Source organism: Muntiacus reevesi, chromosome 3 (genome assembly GCF_963930625.1).
Source record: "Muntiacus reevesi chromosome 3, mMunRee1.1, whole genome shotgun sequence".
In the NCBI taxonomy this organism is placed as follows: Eukaryota; Metazoa; Chordata; class Mammalia; order Artiodactyla; family Cervidae; genus Muntiacus; species Muntiacus reevesi.
The window spans coordinates 188478812-188505954 of NC_089251.1; the positions used below are offsets into that span (position 1 = coordinate 188478812).

General features: G+C 37.4%; 1 protein-coding gene across 1 annotated transcript in view; it reads right to left on the reverse strand.

Annotated features, from left to right (window-relative positions):
• The window catches only part of ENPP1 (ectonucleotide pyrophosphatase/phosphodiesterase 1), a 69247-nt gene that overhangs the window by 13980 nt on the left and 28124 nt on the right, over window positions 1-27143 (reverse strand). Inside the window, exons 2-18 of the mRNA XM_065931334.1 lie at window positions 23123-23195; window positions 20381-20497; window positions 19169-19294; window positions 18229-18289; window positions 17083-17180; window positions 15177-15256; window positions 14181-14300; window positions 13289-13398; window positions 10935-11000; window positions 10558-10630; window positions 8284-8392; window positions 6946-7077; window positions 5415-5446; window positions 4528-4655; window positions 3508-3577; window positions 2471-2558; window positions 145-314 (exon numbers count right to left, since the gene is read on the reverse strand). Coding sequence (XP_065787406.1) covers window positions 145-314; window positions 2471-2558; window positions 3508-3577; window positions 4528-4655; window positions 5415-5446; window positions 6946-7077; window positions 8284-8392; window positions 10558-10630; window positions 10935-11000; window positions 13289-13398; window positions 14181-14300; window positions 15177-15256; window positions 17083-17180; window positions 18229-18289; window positions 19169-19294; window positions 20381-20497; window positions 23123-23195 — 1653 coding nt within the window. The remainder of the gene's footprint in view (window positions 1-144; window positions 315-2470; window positions 2559-3507; window positions 3578-4527; window positions 4656-5414; window positions 5447-6945; window positions 7078-8283; window positions 8393-10557; window positions 10631-10934; window positions 11001-13288; window positions 13399-14180; window positions 14301-15176; window positions 15257-17082; window positions 17181-18228; window positions 18290-19168; window positions 19295-20380; window positions 20498-23122; window positions 23196-27143) is intronic.

Consider the following 27143-nt stretch of genomic DNA (forward strand, 5'->3'; position numbering starts at 1 on the left):
GCATATGTCACTAGAGTTGAAAATATGTACATTTGCTCCCACTCACAGATTTTAATTCAATCATCATATATTTCTGCAGCGTACGCTATGCAGAAGGTGCTATAAAGCCGTAGCCACTGGGCTAAATATCTTCGGAATACTTACTGAGGGATCACACGAGCAGTCAAGGCTCTCCCTGGGCGCTCTTGCAAAGGGGCACTGGACCAGGGAGCGGACTTCTTTGGGATGCTTTGGAGTGTAGACAGGATTGCTTAGAAGGTGATTAAGGCTTCCATGAGTCCCATTATTAGGAGCTGGGGTCAAATTCAGTAAATCTGCACAATTCCAAGAATGGCAAATAAAGATTTACTTAAGAAATTTCAAAACTAAATAGTAGTTTTGCACTATGAATTTTATTTTTTAAATCCAAATCTATATGAGTCCTTAACTCTTTACCTAAAATAAAACTAAAAATCTCTCTCTCTCATGTTGTAGAATATTTATGATCAGGCTATTCTTGATGGAAATATTGATATGCATGCTGTGCTTCTCTATAAAAATTTCCAAATTTTAGTGTAAACAATAACTATAGTTATCCCCTATTGAATGCTTATTATATGCCAATTGTGCTAAATATATTTAAGTTGTCAATATTTGGTAGGTGAATATAGGCAGACATCATTTCATTGTTATTCAGTCATCAAGTCATGTCTGACTCTTCACAACCCCATGGACTGCAAAACGCCAGGCTTCCCTACCCTTCACTATCTCCCAGTTTGCTCAAACTCATGTCCATTGAGTCGATGATGCCATCCAACCATTTCATCCTGTCATCCCTTCTCCTCTTGCCCTCAATCTTTCCCAGCATCAGGATCTTTTCCAACGAGTTAGCTCTTTGCATCAGGTGGCCAAAGTATTGGAGCTTTAGCATCAGTCCTTCCAGTGAATATTCAGGGTTGATTTCCTTTAGGATTGACTAGTTTGATCTGCTTGCTATCCAAGGGATTCTCAAGAGTCTTCTATAACACCACAGTTTGAAAGAATCAATTGTTCAGCACTCAACCTTCTTTATGGTCTAACTCTCACATCTGTACATGACTACTGGAAAAACCATAGCTTTGACTTGACGGAACTTTGTTGGCAAAGTGATGTCTCTGCTTTTCAATACGCTGTCTAGGTTTGCCATAGCTTTTCATCTGAGGAGCAAGCATTTCATTGTACTTCATTTTCTTACACTCCAGAGATTTCTTTATAGTTGAAGGTGTGTGACAGTCCCACATTGTGAGATGAAGCTTAGCATGTTTAGCGATAAAGTACTTTTTAATTAAAGTCTGTACATTTTTCTAAACATAAGCTATTGCACACTTAGTAGACTATGCCATTGTGTAAAAATAGCTTTCATATGCACTGAAAATAAAAAAAAAAACTCATGTACTTGCTTTATTATTCACTTTATTGCAATAGTCTAGAACTGAATTTCAATTTCTCCAAGGTGGGCTTCCCAGGTGGCGCTAATGGTAAAGAACCTACCTGCCAATGCAGGAGAATTAGGAGATGTGGGTTCGATCCCTGGGTCAGGAAGATCTCCTGGAGGAGGAAATGGCAACCCACTCCAGTATTCTTGCCTGGAAAATCCCATGGACAGAGGGGCCTGTTGGGCTTCAGTCTGCAGTGTCGCAAAGAGCTGGACTTGACTGAAGCGACTTGGTACACACGTACGCCAGGAATCAGCATGCTTACTTAGCTAAAGGCCTCAAGCTACTAATATAGTAGACCTAGGATTCAAAATCAGCTCAGTCCAAGTCTACGACTCATGCTGTTAATAATAACAACAGCAAACACTGACACAGTAAAGCACTTATTATATGCCAGGCACTGTTTAGATGCTTTAGGATATATTAACTCACTTAAGTATTCAGGCTCCCACTAAAAGAATTATGTCAACACTTAGGACACATTTAAGGTTTTATAAATTCCAGTACTGTTATCAGAAAAAGGAAGCAATATTTTAAATGCAATACTCAACCATAAAAGCTCTAGCTGAGAAGGTATGGAGTAAACTAAGAATATAGCCAGAGTGTTCTCCTCCATTTCTGCAACCTTGACACTGCCATCTATTCAACTATTATTGCTACTAGAGGATCCACCTGTTTTTTCTACCTTTCACAACCTCCAAACTCTTTTCTCTGGCTTCCACCTGATCTGGTTCAGCTGTCATCTCATTAAGTCTAGGGCCTAGCAAAGTCCCAGGCACTTGGCATTTATAGATCGTCTGCTCTGACTGTTATATCTCACCACTGTGCAGCCTCGTGGAAACAGATAGCTATGTTTTGCATATTTTTTCAATGACTCTGGGTCACGAGGAAGAAAGGTGGAAATATGAGGATCTTGCCTTATCATTTCCTGAAAGGTGCCCGGCATGTGACCTACTTTCGATTATCTATTCCAGCTCTGTGTTCAGAAAGGAGAAAAGCTACCCGTTCACACTTACCACACATTAAGTTATAGACTTCAATATTTTCAAAGGAGTCAACTTCAGTGCTGCGCTTGAATCCAGGTCCGTAGCCAATAAAGAGAGCCTACGCTGGCCAGAAAAGAAACTGGTCACTAAAGAGTTGGTCACTAAAAGGTATTTTATATCTTTGCCCATTGTACATACACAAACTGGTTATATTAAGATAAGTGGAAAAATACTGTGCCCAGTGGACCTTCTAGGATATTATTTTAATCCCTGTTGCACATTTAATCTAAAGACATCTAGGATATCTTTCTTAACTTTATTACAATTCCTAACCTGACAACCAGAACAAAATGATGATGAAATCTTTTTTCAACTGTGAAATGGGATCTAAATCTTACTCTGCCCATCATACACCATGCTGTAGGATCAAATTAGATAATGATATGAGTGTATTTTGAAATTCTTAAAGTTCTAGGCAAATGGAGGGGATTATCTTTATTTAAAACATAAGTATGTTATCTTTCCACCTATTAATTACTGCCTTTCATTTACTGTGAAGCAACATTCTCAATGAAGTACAAATAGATGAAAAAATAATTATTAGAAATATAGTATGAAATATGGGCTTCCATATTTCCAGGTGGCTCAGTGGGAAAGAATTTGCTTGCCAATGCAGCAGACACAGGTTTGATCCCTGGGTTGGGAAGATCTCCTGGAGCAGGAAATGGCAGCCCACTCCAGAGTTCTTGCCTGGAAAATCCCATGGAGAGAGGAGCCTAGTGGGCTACAGTCCATAGGGTCACAAAGAGTTGGACACAACTGAGCGTGCGCACGCGCGCACACACACATATACACACACACAACGTGTAAGTCACACATTCATGAAACATAATTTTTTTTAAATTCTATTAATGTTCAAAGTAAAACAGCTATATGAAAGTATGTGCCTCATTAATTCTCTTTAAAGACACATAATGACAGTCTATGTCTCTAAGTCTAAAAATTTATATATCAGTTTTTTCTTTAGATATAAACTATAATTTTTAAAGTAGAATAGGTTTACTCACTTGCATATTTGAAAATGCATTATCAGAGCCATGGAATCCACTTCCACAATATTTCCTTTCTGAAGGATTCCTAATTGTCACATAATACAAATTAATAATGCAAAGTCCACTCATAAAGCAAAATCGACACTCATGACATTATTGCCATTAATAAAGAGTAACTATTCTTTGATATTTAACAATTTATTTGTAAAAATTATACCATTTAGCCTAAAGAAATGCTTGGAAATAATAGATGTTCACTAAGTATTAGTTCTGTCATGAGAATAAGGACCTTCTCTTCCTTCATATTCTTTTTCTAAACACTGAAAACACAGTTCTCTAATAAGGGAGAGACAGTGTAATTCTGTTCACTGAATTCTGGTTTACTGCTTAGGTTTTGCTGGACAGGGTATGTATTTATCATCTCTGGCTTCCTGGTTTCCAAAAGTTAATGATCAAGTTTGAGATATTAACAATAAGCACGATACAAATAATTTGCTGAACATACCAATAAACTGAGGTTTATTGATAGATTTAGTGTAACAAGAATGAAAAAAAATCTCTATCTAATGAAGATGGTAATTGCTCATTATTATAAAGTAAAGAGCTTTTGCCAATCATTTGTTAAACTTTGAAGGTATTATTAGGCATAACTATAACATATAGAAGAGATACAATGGCAAGTGGAACGTAAGAAATAATCAAGATGGATGTGAGGGGACAGAGCAGGTGGAAGCGACCCCTCTCACCAGGGAATTTGCAGCAATGTCTGCAGATATTTTTTTGTTGTCACAACTATCGAAAGTACTTTTTTATCCAGTGAGTAGAAGCCAGGGATGTTTTCAAATATCCCACAACACACAGGACAGCTCCCCACCACAAAGAATTATCTGATCCCAAATGTCAATAGTCCAAGGCTGAGAGAAACTGGGACAAAAAGAGAATCATATTTGAAGTCTTCATATTACAACATCATTGGAAAGGACCCAATGGTTACCTTGGATGACTAGGTTTGCCTGGGAGACTGTCAGAACTTACAATGCAAGTTGCCACTGAGGATCCAAATAGAATGTCAAGGGCTCAATTCTGTCACTTTTGGCAAAATGCAAACGCTTGGGTAAGAATTGTTTCAGGTAAGGTTTGAAGTGCTGGTTTGGTTCCTGGCACTGAAATTGTAAGAGGCAAAGAAAAACCATTATTTCCATATTTTCTTAATGTAAACTGCTCTTGAAATTGCTTCCTAAGTCCATATGAATTTTTTTCTCCCAAACGTTTAATCAGTATGCCCAATAAGTCATAGATGCAAAAATAACTGAGTTTTCACTACTTATATAATGTACAAGTTGCATATTCCCAACTATCATATATTATTTTATAGGAAATTCTAATTATTGCATAAGAGCCCTAGGATGTTTAGATTGAGCCACCAGTTTATATTTGTGCTACTACTGATAATCTATTTTCAAATACTCTTATAGTAATTTTAAGAACTTTCTTTAAAATTGTAAGAATTTTCATCAAGTAAAAAAATGGAATATAGGTAAATTAGCACTAGGACAAAAGTTTAAGAAATCAACACAAGAAAAACTTGTAGGAAATATATCATAATGCTAAGTGTTTATGGTAGTATGGCTACAGGGTTTCCCCTCCTATTGTTTTCAATTATTTCTTGTACTGTCATATAAATTTAATAATGTCAATAAATAAATTCTTAAAATTTTAAAAACCTACATTATTGAGATATGTCCCTAAAGGCCTTTAAAAACTACAGGGCATTTAAATGTTGGCCCAGATACTCAAAAAAACAAAAAATAGATTAAGGTTAAAGTCCTACAATCTCCCAATCAAATACCAAAACTTTCTTCTAAATATATTTTATACAAAACTAGCAACAAAATGGTAATGGGGCGAAAAAAGATACTCACAGAAAGATTTTTGGCAATGCCTTCGTAATCAACTGAAGAGAGATAAAGGCAAGAATAGTTGAATGGTATGCTACCATTAAAAATAATACAAAAATACAGCACGTCAGACACAAATCCATTTAAAACAATCACATACTACTTTAATAATTTTTCTTAAGTACTAATTAAAACTTGTTATTGTACAAGTTAGAGTCTATGCTTTGGGTTACTATGTCAATATACTTGCATAACAATTTTCCTGGAGGGAAATCCACATCTCATGAATATTCAACCATATCTACTGAAACATATAGCACTGCATATACCCAAACCTAATCCAATGCTGATGACTGTCAGAAAAATCTCTTGTCTCTTTCCATTTCAAAGGTAATTGTAACAGAATGATAAACAAAACTACTCTTAGTATTTTACAATTACCAAGAATGGTAATAGAAAAGAAGGGTATAACAATCAGTTCTTAAACAGGCTTGATTTTCAAAAGAATGAATGTTTAAAATTTCCTGGCAGTTTGGGTATAACATGTGGTCAAGAGAGAATGTGAAATTTCTTCTTCTCTGCTCACAAAACACATTCTCATTGCTTTTCGGAATAGTTTAAGAAAGTCATTTCTGGGAAGAGAAATTAATTGCTTATAGAATTAATCATTTCAGACAGGATTCTTCCTCATAATGGAATATTATCCTATAACATCTGTAAGTAATTTTAATGAAATAATGTTAATTAAAGTTGAATAAATGTAGCTGAAATTTTGAGCTTTTCTCCCTATAAATAATCTTGAATCCAACACAAGCAAAATATGAAAATGAAAGTGTTACTTGCTCAGTCGTGTCTCTGAGACTCTTTGCGATACCATCCATGGACTGTAGCCCGCCAGGCTCCTCTGTCCATGGAATTTTCCAGGCAAGAATACTGGAGTGAGTTGCCATTCCCTTCTGCAGGAGATCTTCCCAACCCAGGAATCGAACTCAGGTCTCCTGCATTGCAGGCAGATGCTTTACCATCTGAGCCACCAGGGAAGCCCCAGAAAAATACACATGATAACATAAAACTGTACCAAGCTCATCAAATAACATTCTTAGTCATGAATAACAGATTAGCGGTTAGACTTGTACCCTCACATCCAGTCCCATAAAATCCCTTTGGGTGCAGAAGGCCAGTCCTGGATATTTAATCATGAAAAAGAAATTAATTGATCACCTTTAATTTAAAGATACAATTCAGAGGAGTGTATTGTAAACATAGAGCCTTCCCAGGTGGTGCAGTGGTAAAGAATTCATCTGCTAATGCAGGAGACTAAGAGATCCAGGTTCGATACCTGGGCCAGGGATCCCCCACTGGGGATCACCTGCAGGAAGATCCCCTACAGTAAGAAATGGCAACCCACTCCAGTATTCCTGCCTGAAGAATCCTATGGACAGAGCAGCCTGGCAGGCTACAGTCCATGGGGCTACAAAGAGTCAGACACGACTGTGCACATGCACATTAATTGTAAATATAATCATATTCAAAATTAGCACAGAGATACACTTACATGAATAGTATTTATCTGGAACATCAGAGGGTCTCAGTCGAGCTGCAGGTCCATATACAACTTTAACATCTTTAATATCTCCCAAGTATTTATTCAAATACACATATTTCTTACAACTGCCTTGTTCCATGCCTAGGAGCAAAAAAAAAAAATCCCCACACATGTTGCAACTTTAATAAAAAACCGTTAACATGTAGGACAGAATTTCTTTCACTTCCAGAATTAAAATCAATAAACATGAGGTCAGCATTCACGATGGGCTTCCTAGGTGGCGCTAATGGTAAAGAACCTGCCTGCCAGTACAGAAGACTTAAAAGATGAGGGTTCGATCCCTGGGTCAGGAAGATTCCCTGGAGGAGGGCATGGCAAGTCGCTCTAGTATTCCTGCTTGGAGAATCCCATGGACAGAGGAGCCTGGTGGGCTACAGTCCACAGGGTCACAAAGAGCAGACACGACCAAAGTGACTTAGCACACACGCATGCAGCACTTGTGATAGTTGACCATCTAACAGGTAAGACAGAGTTTCCCATACATTTACCACTTCACTTAAAAAAAAATATTTTCCCTTCTCTTCATCCAAAATTAGTTCAGTGTTTCTTATTTATGTATTACAATATTTTTATGTGAATGGGGAAGAATATCACAGTTTTAGCCTGAATATGAAAGCACAGTTATTTTCTCAGAATCAACTAGCATATTAACTAGGAGTATAAAACACTCATCTCATTTTCAGACTGGAGGCTTCTTTAGAATACATCTTCTTAGGACTGTTTCTAGAATATAGTTTTCAATAATTATTTCTGAAGCAAACAATAATAACAACAAGAACAAACAAAAAGAAGATTTTTCTGATTTTCCTGTACACACATCACTTTTACAGTCCCAAGTCTGCATACAAACATGTTCCAAAGGTCACAGTAAGTAAGAGTTAGATCAAAATACTGCCAAAATTAACACGTACTCCTTTTAAAAGTCAGATTTATCATTCTAGAGAAAATAGAAGAAGCACATAATAATCTGTTCAAAGTATGCCTAAAATGTTTAGAGTAGATTTACCAAAATTTAATATTGAAAAAAAAATTGTTTTAACTCTCCAAGTTCCTGACATAAGCCTTCCCCAAATCAGGAGATGAATGCATCATGGTTAATAAGCTCTTAGGTGTCTGTGAGTTCTCTGTTTCACTTGTACGTTATATTTAATGTAGTATTTTCTAAAGCTTCTCCTCAAGAAATCATTGGCTATAAAAGTCAGAGGAAATAATAAAACAGTAATCAATCAAGTAAACTTCTGGAAGCTCCATTTAACCTGAAGGATAAATAATGTAAACTCAGGTTACCATGATCTGAAATGAGGATGAGGTTCAAGCATCTATGCAAGTTCAGCTCCTTCAGACCGTCCATCAGCATGCCAACCATGTTGTCAACCCTCTGCAAAGCTCTGATGACCTAAGAAAGGGAGACAATCTCATGTCATGCAGTTAAAAGTGTTCAAGGAATGTTTCTTAGAGTTCTGTGTACTTAATTTTTAAAAACTAGAACTTCTAGGAACAAAACCCATTATTTCCAAACAAACTGCGTTATTTTGCATGACTATCACAAGGACGCAGAATGGCATATAGTTTTGGCAAACTGCCTTTGGTATTGCTCAGCTCCTCTCTTGCAGCAAAATCCCCCAAGGGAAATTCTTGTGCATCTTTGCCTATAGCAAACCAGTCTAATCTTTACTTATAGTCTGTGTATTTTACTGTATTATGAAACACGCTCTTTCAACATGATCTCTCATTGACTGAAAGATAACCAAGTAACATGGACTGGAATTTTTAAGTATTAAGATAAAGTAGGTTTTGATGAGACAATAATACTAACATTTAACCGAGTTTATAAATTGATGAATGTGATTTGAAAAGCAATGAACTGGACACTGAATGAAGATGAATCAGAAAAGCAGTTATGTTGGGAAATCTTTCTATTCAGTTCAGTTTAGTCGTTCAGTCGTATCCGACTCCATGCGACCCCATGAATTGGAGCATGCCAGGCCTCCCTGTCCATCACCAACTCCAGCAGTTCATCCAAACTCATGTCCATTGAGTTGGTGATGCCATCCAAACATCTCATCCTCTGTCATCCCCTTCTCCTCCTGTCCTCAATCTTTCCCAGCATCAGGGTCTTTTCCAATGAGTCAGCTCTTCGCATCAGGTGGCCAAAGTTATTGGAGTTTCAGCTTCAACATTAGTCCTTCCAATGAACACCTGGGACTAATTTCCTTTAGGATGGACTGGTTTGGATCTCCTTGCAGTCCAAGAGACTCTCAAGAGTCTCCTCCAACACCACAGTTCAAAAGCATCAATTCGTCTGCGCTCAGCTTTCTTTATAGTCCAAATCTCACATCCATACATGACTACTGGAAAAACCATAGCCTTGACTAGATGGACCTTTGTTGGCAAAGTAATATCTCTACTTTTTAATATGATGTCTAGGTTGGTCATAACTTTTCTTCCAAGGAGTAAGCATCTTTTAATTTTATGGATGCAATCACCATCTGCAGTGGTTTTGGAGCCGCAAAAAATAAAGTCAGCCACTGTTGCCACTGTTTCGCCATCTATTTGCCATGAATGATGGGACTGGATGCCATGATCTTAGTTTTCTGAATGTGGAGCTTTAAGCCAACTTTTTCACTCTCCTCTTTCACTTTCATCACTTTCATCATTAGTTCTTCTTCACTTTCTGCCATATGGGTGGTGTCACCTGCATATCTGAGGTTATTGATATTCTCCTGGCAATCTTGATTCCAGCTTGTGCTTCTTCCAGCCCAGCATTTCTCATGATGTACTCTGCATATGAGTTAAATAAGCAGGGTGACAATATACAGCCTTGACGTACTCCTTTTCCTATTTGGAACCAGCCTGTTGTTCCACATCCAGTTCTAACTGTTGCTTCCTGACCTGCATACAGGTTTCTCAAGAGGGAAATCTTTAGTGAACACAAAAGTAATATTGGTCTTAAAAAAAAATTTTTTTTTGGTCTTAAAATTTATATGATCTGATAATCCTTTACAAAATGACCCTTAGACTTACTTGTAGCCAAAACTGACCTAGAGATGGATCTTGATAGTGAAAGAATAAAAATTATATTAGCATCTGGCCAATTGTTTAAACTAACGTAAGAGGTACGGGAAACCTTCCTCAGTCTAGTGATGACATGACCGCGCTGTCAGCCACGCGTCTCCCACCTCTAAGAAAGAGCATCTCTGCTGAGCTGATGGACAGAATCAGAGCAAGAGCACATAGGGTCATTAACCACACTGAAATCAGTGGAGATAGGTTTTGCTAGGAAGAGGACAGAGGGTGGAGAGTGACAGGTCTCATTTGAAATTAAAAATACAGAATTTAACTCATCATTTGTTCAGTTCAGCACTGTAGATAGTGTAAAATCAAACAATGCTCCCAGTTCCTTTTGATTAAAGTGCATCTTTTTAGTTTAACAGAAATGTCCTTAATACTCTTTCTAGAAATCATGGATTTTTATAGAATGATCAAGAAATCTGCTTCAAAGGAAGGTTCAGTGAGATGCCACCAGTTTAATGAAATAACCAGGGATAAAAATGTACTTACTTCACTGCTGACTGGTCCATAAGAGTGACCCGAAGAATCTGGTTCTTCTAAATACAGAGTGTAAAAGTGTGGTCTAAATCAAACAGTATCAAAATGTAATATTTTACGAACACATTGTAAAACAGAATAGAAAGAATAATTCAACAAATGATAGTGAATAAAAGCTATACAGCACTGGAGTAACATTTCTAAAAGTGTTGAGAAATAATTTACATGTTTAGAATTCTTCGAAATGCGGCTGTAATAGTCACTAAAAAGTTCATTTGGATATAAAACATCATAGCCAATAGCAAAGTTTTCTGTCATCTATTTAAAATATTCAGACATTTTTATAAAACAAAGCAGTATTTTATAGTGGAAATTAATCATCTACATACCTTTCATCTTTAGGAAGCTGTAGCCACTTAAGAACGGCTAAAATTCTTTCTTCAAATGGTACTGAACTAAAATGAAAGATAAAATGAAACAAATATGTGACAAGTGTTAGGGTTTAAAATATCAATGCGTGTCTTACTGAAAACTGCATTCAGAGAGATTAAAACAATTCAAGACATCAAATGTGTTTGAAGCAATGTAAGAGTTTCATCTGAAAACTTAAAATTGTTTTCCCGACCTAGGAACAAACATTAAGCTTTTACACATTTGAAAGTTGTTGTTGTTCATTATTATTCAGTTACCCAGTCATTTCTGACTCTTTGCAACACCGTGGACTACAGCACGCCAAGCCTCCCTGCCCCTCACCATCTCCCAAAATTTGCCCAAGTTCATGTCCACTGCATCAGTGATGCCATCCAGCCACCTCATCCTCTGATGTCCTCTTCTCCTTCTGCCCTCAATTTTCCCCAGCATCAAGGACTTCAATAAGTCAGCTGTTTGCATCAGATGACCAAAATACTGGAGCTTCAGCTTCAGCATCAATCCTTCCAATGAGTATTTAGGGTTGATTTCTCTTAAGATTGACTGGTTTGATCTCCTTGCAGTTCAAGGGACTCTCAGGAGTCTTTTCCAGTACCACAGTTTGAAGGCATCAATTCTTTGGCATTCTGCCTTCTTTACGGTCTCACAACCATACATGACCACTGGGAAGACCATAGCCTTGACTATATTGGACCTTCTTTCAGCAGAGTGATGTCTCTGCTTTTTAACACACTGTCTAGATTTGTCACAGCTTTCCTGCCAAGAAGCAATCATGTTCTGATTTCATGGCTGCAGTCACCATCTGCAGTGATTTTTAGAGCCCAAGAAGAGGAAATTTGTCACTATTTCCCCCCCATCACTCCTTCTATTTGCCATGAAGTAATGGGGCTTGATGCCATGATGTTAGTTGTTTTTTTTTTTTAATATTTAGTTTTAAGCTGACTCTTTCACTCTTCTCCTTCACCCTCATCATGAGGCTCTTCAGTTCCTGTTCACTTTCTGCCACTGCATATCTGATGTTGTTGTTTTCCCCACATATCTTGATTCCGGCTTGTAACTCATCTAGCCTTGCATTTCTCATGATATGCTCGGACTATAGGTTAAACAAACAGAAAGTAAAAAAATGAAAGTTGTAGTCGGGTCTAAAAATTTGCTTCGCATTTTATTCCTGTATCTGAGAGTAGGAACTGCCATGTCATGAATAACCCATGTGTCAACACACTCTTTGCTCATGAAGACTTCATGAAGATGAACCCACTCACTGATGACTCTCAGTAAAATTGGGAAACGGACACTTGGTGGGCAGACAGTTCTCCAGGCAACAGTTTCTGGGCAGAATGAATGACATCTCCCTCTGGGCAAAGAATTTTGTTTCTAGATCTCCATCAGAGTGCTTGCCCAACCCCAAGTACACTAGGCTGTTCCTTGAGAAGGTCTCTATCAGAACTCGAGAGGCCAGACAACATGTATCACTACTCTGCAAAATTCTCCAAGTCTAAGACAGTGCTTGGTGCATAGAATCTCAATTACCATCCTCGGAATGAAATTAATGGCAAATAACAAGGTGCTTACATGAACCACAAAGAATAAACAGGAGCATAAGGTTACCAAAGAAAATATGCATTTCTTATTTGGAATTTATGAAATTTCCCTTCGTCCCTCAAATACACTATTGTATTGGTTTTATGACATAAATTCCCCAAGTATAAGCCAAATTATTTTGCTAGTCTCACTAAAATGATCCAAAGGGAGTCTTCCAGAAAAAAAGCTGCGTGTTTTTGTTTTTGTTTTTTTTTCCCATAATACCTCATGGATTTTGAATATCAAAGGGAGGTTACTCTAATCAGTTCCACTATAGATGGAATATTTTAAAAAGTAATTTGAAAATGCAAATCTAGAGGTGCCATTAACATCTTCTTTCAAATAGTATTTTTGGACACCAGAGGGTCACTCCTACCTGTGTCCCTTTAACACTTTCATCTCCTTCTCCTAGTTCTTTCTTCCTGGAGTGAAAATGTTCAGGACCCCTACTTTCACCAGGACTTCAATTCTTAATCCTATCCAAAGATCTGAACGCAAACTCCAACATGTTACCACCTGTGCTTTCTAGAAAACCTCCAGGAGAAAAAAAAAAAAAAAAAACTCACCTAGTTTTACTATCTATTTACCATCCATTTAAAACTCTTTGAAATAGAGTTCTTATTTTGGTCTCATTTTTCAGATAACATATCATTCAAATGCTAGAACTCAGGCTGTGATAAGAAAATAAACTGTTCTATGTTATAGGTCCTAGAAAAAGTACAGTTATACATACCCATTATAGATTTTATAGATGTCTGGGAAAATTCCATTAATTTTCACATCTGATCCTGGCCAAAAAAATGTGCCTGTCTTCAGGCCTTGATGTTTAGCTGTGAGCCAAATCTGGAGAAGACGGGGAAGGAAAATTAGGAAATTATGGAAGCATCGATTTCTTGGGAAACTGTTCATGCAACTGCCAATGTTTTCCTCTCAAATGCTAGAAACTTTTGATGTCAATAAGCTCCAGCAGTTAGACTATAAGCAACTTAGATTATTAATTTAAATAATCATCACAATAACTCTATGAGGTAGTTAACAGAATTATTTACAGTACAGAAAACTGGGGCACAGAAAGAAAAATTTGCCCAAAAATCACAGTTTTAAATATCAGAGCTAAAAATCTGAAATTATAATTTGCAAATTAACATCATGCTCTTTTCCTTCTAAGAGGGATATCAAGACTATTCAAATAGACCTTATAGAATTGTTGTGGCAATTTTTAAAAATTAAAAAAGAGAACACATGTAAATCACAGTCAGAGAGAATCTTCTAAGTCAGCAAATGCAAACAAAGTCATAGTTTACTCCTGTAGAAACAATTAGCTTTGTGTAAATCAAAATATTACCGCCAGATTACTGCTCTTGCTACTAGGACAAAAAGGTAGCATTAAGCAGAAAAGAAAACTGGCTCAGAATAACCTGAACCCTACTCTGAAATAAAATATACAAAGATATAAGCTATATTTAGAGTTATCTGCATTTATCTCTATTTGCATAAGGATTGCACAAACACAGCAGATTAAGTAGGTTCTTAAAAACTCCAGGGGATCTGTTATTTTACTCTGCTAGAAACAGATGAGAATAATAAAAAATAATTTTAATAGCTAAATTAAATAAATCACTCACTGGTTCTCCTTTGTACCACTCAGGGTTAAATTTCTCTTTGCTTTTAAGTGCAAAGTGAGCATTCATTTGGGGATCATACATTTTATTGTCAATGATGCCATGGGATTCTGGATAAAGTCCCTAAAAAACATAAAATACAAGTTTTATGCACATTATGAGTTTTTAATGTTAAGGTTACAGAACAAAATCATCAGAGAGAAATACACAACTGAAGCTACAAGGAACTTAACCTAGCTTAATTAAGGAGAGAAGAACAAAACACTGCGTATTATCAAAATACAACCAACCGCTTAAGGTTTTATGTAGTACTTGTGTTTTAATTTATGTAATAGGAGAAAATAAATTAGGAATGGTAGCAGCCTCTTAATTTTGAAACAATTACTGAGATGTCCTTTTGGATTGCTGAGTTAAAAATTTCTGCATAACAAAATCCTTTTCGATTGGGGTCCAAGAATAGCTTGTACCAATATAAGTCAAAGTATTAATTCTCTGGCTTCAACCCTGAGGCCTAATGAATTCTACATTTTTTTTTCTGGATCCAAATTAAATCTGAAAGTGAAACGAAAAGAGGGCTGTAATCACATCTAGAGTCAAGCAAAGTGGTTTGCTTAGACTCACACATTGAAATGATTGGAAAGACGGCTGAGGACCTGTGAGTGCAGACAATCTGGGGCTCAAATAAAGTAAGCTAAAAGCTAATCAGAAAGAACAGAACCTAAGAACCTTAAACTGAAAGGGAATTAAGAAATCATTTCTTGGGGTCTTCAATCACCTCTTTTCACAGATGGGAAATGGAGACCCAGAAGGTAAAGTGACTTTCCCAAGGTCACAACAGGTTAGTAGAAGAGCAAGGACCAGAACCTCAGTTTCCCTGCTTAACTACACAATGAAAAAGAAGTTATTTTTTTCTGATCTGAAATCTGATTATTCTCTTGCAAAATGTTATATTTACATCTCACTTTTGTGAACATATAAAAATTGAAATCCAGAGCTTACTGTGACAATGCTGTAGTGATTGGGGAAAGTTTTTGTTGGATATACTGGTCTCATGTTTTTAGTATATGTCCCACAGGTTTCTACAAGGGGAAAAAAAGATTGTTATTAAATACAACTGACAATCTGCTTTCTTCATTTAGCGTTGGTACCACAGACTTCTGAGTAGTACTAAAACATGAATCCAGAAGAGATTAACAACCATTTAAAAATTCAGGGTGAATTACAAAGCAACACTGTGGATTCAAACTCGATGTTGAGAGTTAGTTTTTCCTCTTAGTTAAAAAAAAAATTAAAATAATTAAGCCAATGAAATATTTATCCCATACTTACTAATAACATTAAATTCCAGATGGACCATAATGATGCTTGCTAGATCTTTGCTATTACTTGGTGGTAACAGATCTAAATACAAGATGTAGTTTTAAAAAAAACAGCCAAAACAAAACTACAAACTTCCCTAGTTGCTAACTTAGCAAAATGAAAACAGGAATGAAGCAGTAGCTAGGAGGACAGTGTCCCACCCCAAAGTCCAAACCAGTTAACTCTAGACAAATTCAACACTGCTTTAATGATAAAAGGCATCTTCTGGCTTCAAGTATTAATACGGGAAGGACAGAAGTCAAACTGTTCCTGATTTAGCCCTAGAGTCACATTCCTCTTCTGCCTCTACCACTGAGCAGGGAACACATCACTAATGATTATAGCATTTCAATACCTCATTCCTCAAAATGTTCCTCAGGCTGGTACATGTCTATCTATCTCCTTGCATTCCAAACAGTTCAGAATTATAGGCTACACTTCCTAATTACCCAAAGCAAGGACTTTAGTTAACTATGTATTGAGTTCCTTCCAACTTCACATATAGGTACCTATGGCTCCTCACTTCTGAACTCAGGATATTGTATTTGATGCTATGGAAACAAACTTTCCTCCCGATGATAACAAAGGGCCAGATGCAAGCCTCAAAGCCCGTGAGCCTGGCTGATAAAACAGTCTTTCTCGTCCATGTAAGCTCTTTCCTAAAGACTTTTATGTCAAATGATTATTTATAAAAACTACTTTCTTCCCAGTAGAAATTAAAAACTGAAATTTTTAGTTCTCCAAATATTAGTTTCTTACAAAAGAAGTACAATAAATACACCTATGTGACTATGGAGAGTGATTTTGACATTTAAATATTCAAGTCCAGTAAATAATGTCTCAGAACTCCAGAAGAACACCAAAATAGTGAATTTACTTACTTCCATTTCAGTCCAGTATTACACTGTGGCTATTTAAATACTGATCACTGATAACAAGTAATGTTCTTCAGCTTTTATACCCATATTTAATTTTTTATTTTTTCAATAACAATGATACGAGTGATATCCATATTACTGGTGGCTAATGTGATTTAAAACTTTTGCATTCATACTAAGAAAAGACTATTCTACTACTGCATTACTAACTTATATAATAACCATTTAATTAAGAAACTGGAAGGATGCCTCATGATACTAAAGGATAAATAAGTAAATATTCTATGTCTGCACTACTAGATTCATATAAGAAATACCTTCAGTTTTTGAAATTCTACTTTAAGATGTAGTCATATTAGATAAATAAATATATAAATAGTTGGCCCACAAAATGAATCCAAAAGTCTAAGGAAAAAAAAAAGCATGTCTTATCCTTAACATCTGTAACCAAGGAATAAAAACCCCGAGATAATCATTATTATCTTAGAGTTGTTTAAAAGGCAGTTTTAGAACAATTATAATATTAAAGACTAGGTCCTTATCACTAGGGTTTAACTCTTTTACAACGGAGAAGTTTAGTAACACAGATTCTGCCGTATTTTTCCAAAAAGACTGCCTCCTCATTCTACTGACACTGTGGCACTCCAATAGTATACTCTGTTACTCACTCAGCTTGCTAATAACAGGAAGAAGTCCGCCCCAAGTGTGTAAATATTCTGCCCTGAAACCATCCAAAGAAAATAAGAGGGTTGGAGGTGTTTCAAACCTGGGTAATGAGAAAGAAAGAAAAAAAATGTGTAAAGAAGAAAGAAGACACAGATCCAGTGAACATTTTCCACTGAGGTCGGGATGTAATCTAAGGTAAACTAACAAGCTCAACAAGCATCTTTATAAAGAATATTTTAGAAGTGTCTATATTCATATATATGATTTTGTATTTCATCATGTACATTATCAAATATTACTGATTGAGCACTCATCCCATATTGAGGCACCATACAGAGACCATCATTTATGGTTCCTGCTATTCTAAAAGACAGACGAAATGCAACCAAAATGCAATAATATTTCTCCAATTTGCAGGAGAATAAATATTAACAAACAGCATATTCTAAATTGTGTTCTTGTTTCTATTAGGGCAGCTTTATAATGTTTAACAGTTTGGAAAAATCATTATTTTAAACACATAATATATTTCTGAAGATTAATAATTCAAATTATATAGATCTCAAGTGGAACAAAGATAAACATGTTTAACACTGTCACCAAATTTCCACTTTTCAAATTTTAACACAACCTTTCCTGATGACCTTATAAACATAAGGTATTGTATAAAATACTTGAGACAAAAAATGGAAAATACAAATTATAAAAATTATGTAACATCTTCTCATAGACATGTTATCCTGAAAATATATAAGTGAATCAAAAGTTTTTTTTTTAAAGTTATAAAGTAATTTGTTATAAGTTCAACTTGAAAAACTTCAAATGAAAGTAAAGATCCTTTTTTCCTAAGAAGGAAGACACAAATTCTTCCACCCAGCACTCATGAACATTAAATATTCATAACCTCTCTTTTTTTTTCTCCAGTTTCCAGACCAGGAGTGGGAAGTGGGGGATGAGGGTTGGGGGGATGGGGGAGAGGGTCATGCCATAATCACATCTATACCACCAATGCCAAAAGAAGGCCTAACTAAAAATAATATTTATTGACCCAATGAATAATCATTATTATTTTTATGTTTTCAACTTGGAAAGAGAAAGAATGGTACTTCTATAAAAGAAAACATTAGTATCTCAGAGTATAATCTTACCCTGCTGGACACTGTGGCTCCTCAATGCTGTCACATTCTTCTTCTGCCCAGCTTTTCTCCCCTAAAATATTTTCAAGAAGTACAGTGAGTGGAACACATTCAAGAGAAACAATGGTCGTGATGTTTGTGAGACACATTAGGACACATTCCAAAAAAAAGAAAAATTAAGAGATACATAGATCATGTGGGGTGTGATTCTCAGGGAATAGGACAAATAGAGAGTTATTCTATTTCAAAGTAAGAGTTAGTTGATATCAGGAATTAAAGAATAAATTTATAATTGCAAGACTAAACCATATTGCTGTATTTGTGAGAACTTGAAGGCACCTTTTCCATTTTCAAATTGTCATTAATAATATTTTCAGCCAAAATTTATAACCCTACTTCTATCCACCCAACAGAATGTTCTCCCTTAGTTCCTCTAATACAGAGTCAAGTTCTGTCAAAGAATTTCAAGGAACCCTGCAACACCTAAGCAAGATATCAGAGTAACACCAGCTTACACAGAATCTTAGGCACTACCTTCTCTCAACGTCAGGCAGACACTGTCCTCGTTTACGATGAAAGAACCTGTTACATAGTCAGCCAAGACGGTGAAGTGATTGTTCCACAAATACAGCATTAAACATGCAGCTAATATCAAAATAGCCTGAGGGTGGAGCAGCAGCAGAGTGTATGACTATAGATAAAAAAGACTAGCCGTGTGTAGACAATCATGATTATTAGGCTGGGTGATGCAAGCTTTGTTACATATTCTCTCTATTCAGGTATATATGTTTGAAACTTTCTTTCAAAAAATGCTTTTAAGATATTTTTTCAGCCAATATGGTTCGTCAATAACTAAGACTTCGACTGTAAACAGCACACCCATGCCAACCCCCTCTGAGACCTAGGAAGGTGTCAGCCTGTGTCTGAGCCTGGTGAGGTACAGCCTCCTGACCTCGGCACACGGATCCATGGTTGACACAACAGTCTCCCTTGTCCCTGCAGTCGTCTGAACAGGAGCAGAGGCTTCGGGACAACCTTTTCTCACCACACCTGAATTTGCTGCAAGTCCATATCCGCTCTAGAAACAAATGTCAACACAACACATTTTATGGTCCAAATTCAACATGTCCAAAATGAGCACAGAACTGTCTTCTAGAACGTGATCTATGAGAGATGATGGACCATTTCTCCACCCTCAGTGACTCACAGAACTTTTCACCACAGTGGTCAATCTGAACCAACAGAAAATACGCAGGCAACAATATTATCATTTCACTAAAAATCCAGAATCTCATCATTTTAAAATGCAAACGCTGAATGAGAAGCAAGTCCAAAAGAGAGGGAATATACGCATTAATATACGTATGGCTGATCATTCTGCTGTAAGGTAGGAACTAACAAAACATTGTAAAGCAACTATACTCCAATAAAAATTAATTAAGAAAATAAAAAATAAAATGTAAACAGATGTAACTTTTATTATACAACTCCCATGTCAATCTTGGCTTATTCCACCAGTCATTGCCAGAGTTCTCCAAATTTCTCTAAATCTAGCTATCATTTAAATGTTATTATTCTATGGGCTTCCCTGGTGGTTCAGACAGTAAAGAATCTGCCTGCAATGCAGGAAACCTGGGTTCAACCCCTGGGTCAGGAAGATCCCCTGGAGAAGGGAATGGCAACCCACTCCAGTATTCTTGCCTGGAAAATTCCATGAACTGAGAAGCCTGGCAGGTTAAAGTCCACGGGGTCGCAAAGAATTGGACATGACTGAGTGATGAATACTTTTACTTTCATAGGTAAAGAAGATCAAATCAAACTTTTCACAGTCTGATAGCTTTATTTTAAAGTTTAGGTGGATGTCTTAAGAACTCTTGCTTTAATAAGCCCATAACAGAAAGAGTCATATATTTTTAATCAGCTTTTTTGAACTTAGGTAAAATGCCAATTAGACTATATAGGCTGTCAGCAAACACCGAAAACCAGCACAGTGCTGCCATCCATAAAATTTCTAACAAAGGCAAGATATGCAAATTTTGTTTGTGTCAGGAAATATAAGGACAAATTTTTTAAAATCTCAAATGGCTTAGGTAAATCACATACTTAAAAGATGCAGAACTCTCCTTTGCTCTTTTACCCCATCTTTTCCCCTGCACATTCTTACCTGGTTCTATACATGTCTCCTGGTAATCTAGACAGCAGTTTCCAAGGTCAACACAAGCAACGTCACAGCGGCAGTTTCCAAACGTTCTCTCAAAACAGCGACCCTTGCAACTCTTAACTGAAAATATCGAATGAGTTAGATGTTTCTAATCATTACATAGATACAAAGCAAATATCAACTAATGTACCCTAAGTTCGGTATTGAGTTGGTTTAAATACTCTTTTAGAAAACACAGATGGGATGGGCAAAAAGCTAACCAAGAATCTTTTCACAAATACCTATAGAAAGGGACACAGACAGAAGGCAATAACCTTATGTATCAAGTTTGCAATTTTATCTCTTGCCATAGAAACAAAAGATAATTATTTTGTTTTATATAGTATAAACCCTAAGGGGCTAATGAAACTTAAATACATATAGAATATTAAATAAAGGAAAAATAAGAAGAGCTTGTTCTGAATATTTTATGTAGGGTTCTCTAAAAACTGATAATCTCTGAAAACTTCATGAAGACAAAGAGTACCTGACTTACGACACCCTCAGTCTGGTGTAAAGAAGTAATGTGTTTGTGCAGACCATGTTCTGTTGGACTCATCTCCCACCACACCTGATGCGTCCAATGCACCTTCAGATCCAGCCTGGCTCCCTCTGAGAAGCTTTCCCAAACTCCCCTGTCTAGATGCTTTTTCCAATTTTTCAAGTTTATATGAAACCTTATCCTCCCTTTCAGTCACTGAATTTCATTTGTAACTAGATCATTTGGTGAATAACCCCGTCTCAACCTGGACCACAAACTTCTTAGGGACGAGGACCACATCTGGACGCTGCCCAGCTCACTGTACCCGGGGAATCCAGCAAGAGCCGTGACTACAGTTGGTAATAGTGAGTTGTTGTTAATTGGACAAATGCCAGACGTGGAAGGAAAACACTTTGCATTAAAAACAACTTTACAAGACAAGGAGAACAAATGGATGGACACCAAGATGGGAGGAGGGGTGAGGTGAACTGGAAGATTGGGATGGACATATATACACGATTGACGCCATGAATAAAAGAGATAACTAATGAGAACCCACTGCACAGCCCAGAGAACGCTGCTGAGTGCTCTGGGGTGACTCAGTGGAAAGGAAATCCAAACAAGAGGGGGCGTGTGCAGAGCTGACTCGCTTTGCTCTACGGGTGAAACTAACACAGCGCTGCAAAGCAACTGCACTCCAATAACAACTAATCTAAAACATCCACACTGTGACTCTTTACTAGGTATCAGCAACGATCTAGATTTAATGAAAAATAAATCAGGGTGGTAAGAAAAACAACCCACTTGTAGAATAATGGAAGTCCAAAAGGAAAAAAAAGGAAAAATCCTTGCTCATGGTTGTCATGGTCCTCTGACCCAAGAAGACACGGTCACGGAATTTAACTCTCATTTGATACCAGGAAATGAGGCAATTTTGAGGACATGAAAAGACAATAATAATTTCTAGGGTCAAAAATACTAACTTTCCTGATCCAAGGGGGAAAACTATCATAATAATAGCTATTACTTGCAGATCATCAGTATGCTTCCATTAACTTAAAAAATAATATGTATTTCACCTTGAGTTTAGACTAAAATTTGTGATTTCAATCACTCAGTTCTATTTTTATGTGCTCAACTAAACTCAAGGTGAATTACTTAGTGCTTAAAGGCTACATAGGTGAACACTAAAATATATAGTTTCTTAATTTTACTAAATGTTGATATGTTTGCTCTGAATTGTTGCTGACTAAATATGTAAAACTACTACATTTCATTCATTTCAAAAATAAATGACACCTTAACAATCACTATTTTTTTTTTAATGACTAATAGTACAATTATGGAATAGTTGAATAGAAGGATTTGTTCAGTTTTCAAAACTGAATTCCTTAGGAATTCATCAATGATTTAAAAGGAGTAAAAATAAAAAACTACTTCAAATCTAAAATAATGACTGCTACAGTGTACTGTGATTCAAAGTTTTATTATTTATAGTGATCTTTTCATGTTGGCATGATTACCAAACTTCATAAAAAGAAAAATGTAAGTAACAGCTTAAAAATATCACTATTGTTTTGAAATGACTGCACTTCTGAAAGACTTACAAGCATGTGAGGATGCTTCCAGCTGCCCAGGCATGCTGTTTACCTAGTAAACTCAGGGCTGCTCCAACACCTAACCCTTAGAGAGTAAAAGTGGGAGTCCCTGGAGGAAGTCAGGGAGAGAGGCTCACAGAGCCCTGCAAGAGAACCTGTCATCCATGTCTGCTTGTTTCTATCTTTGTTCTTTGTTGTTGTTTTGAGGCCTTTCACTGTTTTTTTTTTGCAGGGGAGGCGGGTGGTCATAACCCCTCTTTGTTGTTTTGGGATGAAGTTTTGCAAGTAAATAGCATACAGCTAAAATAATAAAAGATCTTCAAGAAGAATGCTCAAACTAGCATCAAATTTGCAGTATCTATAGAGTACTCACCTCTAGAGGTGGAAATGGCAACCCACTCTAGTATTCTCGCCAGGAAAATCCCACGGACAGAGGAGCCTGGTGGGCTACAGTCCATGGGATCACCAAAGAGTTGGACACAACTGAGTATGCACACATATGCATGGAGTACTCAAGGGATGAGGACATAACTACTGTCTCAATCACATTCTCAAGAAGGCTATCACCCGCACCCTCGCGGGGCGCACACGCACACCCAAGCACACATGAATTCGTATACTACTTACTTTCTTTGGCGCAGCTTGGTTTCAACCCAAATATACAACCAAGGATTGTTGTTAACACACAGACTGACAATACCTGCCAGGAGAAAAAAGAAAATGATGTCGTTTCAAAGCCCTTTTATTTCTTCAAATGTTTTATTTCTTTGAATGCTCCCAAACACGTCCGTGGTGCTCTGTTTCCTGATCTGGGTGCTGGTCACACGACATGTACATTTTGTAAAAACTGAAACTGCACATTTACGTTTCATGTACTTATCTGTATATATGTTCGACTTCAACCAAAAGACTGAAGATCTAACTTACTGATTAGCAAACAAATCAATGCCCTCCTAGGTTAATATAGTCAGAAATTTCCCAGTTGATGCGAGTGAATCCAGTCCAAAAACTTATAATTAAAGAAGAGGAAAGGAAAACCTAATAAGAGACTCAATTTTCTACTTTTTAGTCCATAAAAGGTAATATGATAATACCAGAGGCCTCTTTTAACAGTTTTGTTACACAAACCTAAACAGTGTCCTCATGTATACTGTGACAGCTTGTGGGAATGAGCAACAGACAGGGCTGAAAGATTACACCCAAGACCCAAACCTTACCATAAACTAACTATGTATAGATTTGGGGCAGGTCACTTTAACATTCCAGACACCAATTTATTCTCTTATAAAATTAAAGGGCTGGACTCCCGGGATCCCTAAAAATCTTTCCAGTTCTAATATTTTGCCACCTTCTCATTCTCCAATACGCTGGACTTTGACATTCTAATATAAGTGGTTACACCATATAACTCCCAAGAACAATGACAGAAGCTTGTGAGTTAGAAAAAAATGAGCAGAAAAATCTACAAAATTGTCTTCAATATTTCTCAGTGGAATGGAGCTCCCACGGCAGTTCTCTGGAATGTCACATTTCCGGACAATCCAGCAAAATCTGCACTGAGCATCAACTACGTGTAAAGATTACATCATGCACTGAAACAGACAGTAAGAGATACCCCAGGGAGCTTTGATTTTTGGGAAAAAGCAAAGTCACAAATGGCGCATATTTGGTTGCAGAATTCTAGTGTTTAAAGAAGAAAGGTTAAAGTGTTTAGTGAGAAGATCAGAAAAGGTTTCACCAAAGAAGCCTCTCAGCTGGGCTCTGAAAGGGAGACATGATGGTGTGTTACTGCCAGGCAGAGCTGACGGAAGGGAAGAGAGGGCAGAGTAGAGGAAACCCAGCATAAAGCAAGGCCTTCAGGATGGAAGGGATATGGGAGGCAGCAGATGAGTAATGAGTAGCCTCCTTTTGCAGGAACAAGAATATGAAAAGGGGAAGAGATGTAGTATAGGAAGGTGGTGTGGCATTTCCTGAAAACCAAAATGAAGAGATTAACAGAGCCAGGAGGATTGGGTGAATGGCGCAGGGTGGACGGTGGGTAGGCTTTTATGTTTTCTGAACTCATTCCCTCAAATAAAATATATTGCGTATTGACCATATGCTGGTCTGCGGACTAAGTACTGGGTACTTGGTAAAAAGGAGACATGACCTCTGTCCTCAGGATGCCTACTGTCAAGGGCCTGCAGAACTAAAGAGAAACGGAGGGGCAAGAAAACTAAGGAAGCAGGTCTAGCTCATCTCAAAGGAAAATGAGGGGAAAGGAAAGAAGAGTAAAAGAATAGCAGGCCTAAAATGCAACAGGGTCTAGGTCAGTTTCCTTTTTGGGAAATCAAAAACCTACATGTATATATGTCCATTAAAATAAACAGCCATCAGAAGAGCCTGAACAAACAAGTAAAGAATAGCAAGCAGAACAAGGTATCAAAAGAGAATACTAGCAAGTTTTCTTAAGCCTTGATGGTATAAAGTGACATAAACTTATAGAAGGGTGATTCTAAAGGATCTAATAAAAACAACAAAAACTCTCTTATTGTCAACTGTAAATATATAGGGAAATGAAAAAATAGTCAAACTAATCTGTATTTAGCATTCTGTAATAAAATCCCATGGACAGAAGAGCCTGGAGGGCTATAGTTCACGGGGTTGCAAAAGAGTCAGACATAACTTAGCGACTAAACAATAACAGCAACTTAAACCATGAAAATTAAAGTTTTTTTCTTTGTAATAAACCTGTCAAGAATAGTTTGAACAATGCTCTATCTACATTTTACCCTAAAAATCATGAAGCTTGGAGGCATATAAGAAAAGTTGTTGGCATGTTTTGCCTCTATGTTAGAAGAACATTTACTTGGAGTTTCCTGCTTGTTTAGATGATCTGAATTATTTCTTGGATATTTATTGAAACAAAATAGGTACAAAGAAATCACTCAATCTTTTTTTTTGTTCTCACCAATTCCCTCAAAAGGAAATGGCAACCCACTCCAGTACTCTTGCCTGGAAAATCCCATGGACGGAGGAGCCTGGTAGGCTACAGTCCGTGGGGTCGCAAAGAGTCAGACATGACTGAGCGACTTCACTTCACTAACATAATGCATATTATTCTCTTTATCAAGTACTCATCTAAATATGTGGCTATTGTGTGAAACCCTTTTGCTAAAGGCCAGAGATGCAAATGAAGGCAATTCCTATCCTGCCAGAGAAACAAAGCATGTGGACATTAAAATGAATGATTACAACAGAACTGGACGAGAGCTACAGTAGAAATATGTAAAAACGTCTTAACATGCTAACAGTACAGTGGAGAAAGAAAGGGAGAGAACGGTTATAAAAAGACACCACAATGACACAGCTGGACAAAAAAGGATTTCCCCTTCAATCAATAAACAAGGTCTGAGTGCCTGCAATATGCATGGGATTTCAATTCTGTGGAGAAGTACAAAATTAAAGCAAAAAAGAATTTGTGGTGAAATCTCTAATCTGAGTTGATAATCTACTCAGGACAACAACTCTAGAATTTGTTGATGATAAAGATATGAGATAGTGAGAAGCAACCTAAGAATTAACATAGATAGTGCCAATGTGTCACCCATGCAAAGGTGCAGAAACGGTTTTTTAACTGCACAGGCTAATTGTGACTCATAAACATGATGCCACAAAGTCTGCAGCAAAACTAGACTGAACCAGCCAGCTCCAAGACTGCAGATAAAGTAGGATAAATGTCACCACTTTCCATGCCTTGATTTCTCTTTGTGTTTCCATACCAACCCTTAAGAGCTGGACACTGGCCCTGACTCATCTCCATGTTTCAAAAGCACCTGGTGTTGGGCAGATGATTGAGGTTTTACTGAGAGAGATATGTGCTTTGACAGACACACAGCGGTCAACCGCTCTGAACTGGCCCTGACTTGACCACAGGATCTCGCCTGTGCAGATGAAACCCAGAGATGTCCAAGAGTTACCTTTGCTTCATCACCATGCTTCACCTCTACCTGGGGGAAGAGGGGGGTTTGTACTCTGCTAGGCACAACTGCTGCCACGTGCAAAGGGGCAGGGAGGGCTGTGTATGCCCCTGCTCCCCAGAAGTCTCCACCCCTTTCCTAGAGCCCTGATGTCCTGTCTGCCTCCTGACCCTTAAAATTCCCTCACTCCCCTCCCTTCGGGGAGAATGTACCTTGGGAGCATGAACAACCCTTCTCCATTCTCTGGTCATTGAGTAGAAGCCTGACTTGCCTGCACCAAACTCAGATTCGTTATTAGCAGCACACACCTGAGTGGGAAAGAGCTCCTCAAGCAGTCGGGGGTTGGGGCGAGCTTTGGTTCAGCTAGGGCCCCAACAGAGGGGCCTGGTGTCTAACTCGGGAACAGATCTACGCAAGGGCGCTTTGTGCGATGCCAGGGAAGGAAATCATACCGGTCTGGGAAAGAGGAAAACAACAATGATGGCAGTAAGAGCCATCACTTGTACAGAACAGTAGTAAACATCCCTTCGGTGGTACTTACCACGTGCTAGGCACTATTCTATGAGTTTTATATCAAATCACTTAATCCTGACACTAACACTGAATCACAGATGATTGTGTTTACCGAGTTTAAAGAAATAGCTGCAGGGAGGTTAGCAACTTGCCAAGGATCACAGTTCATAAGTGAC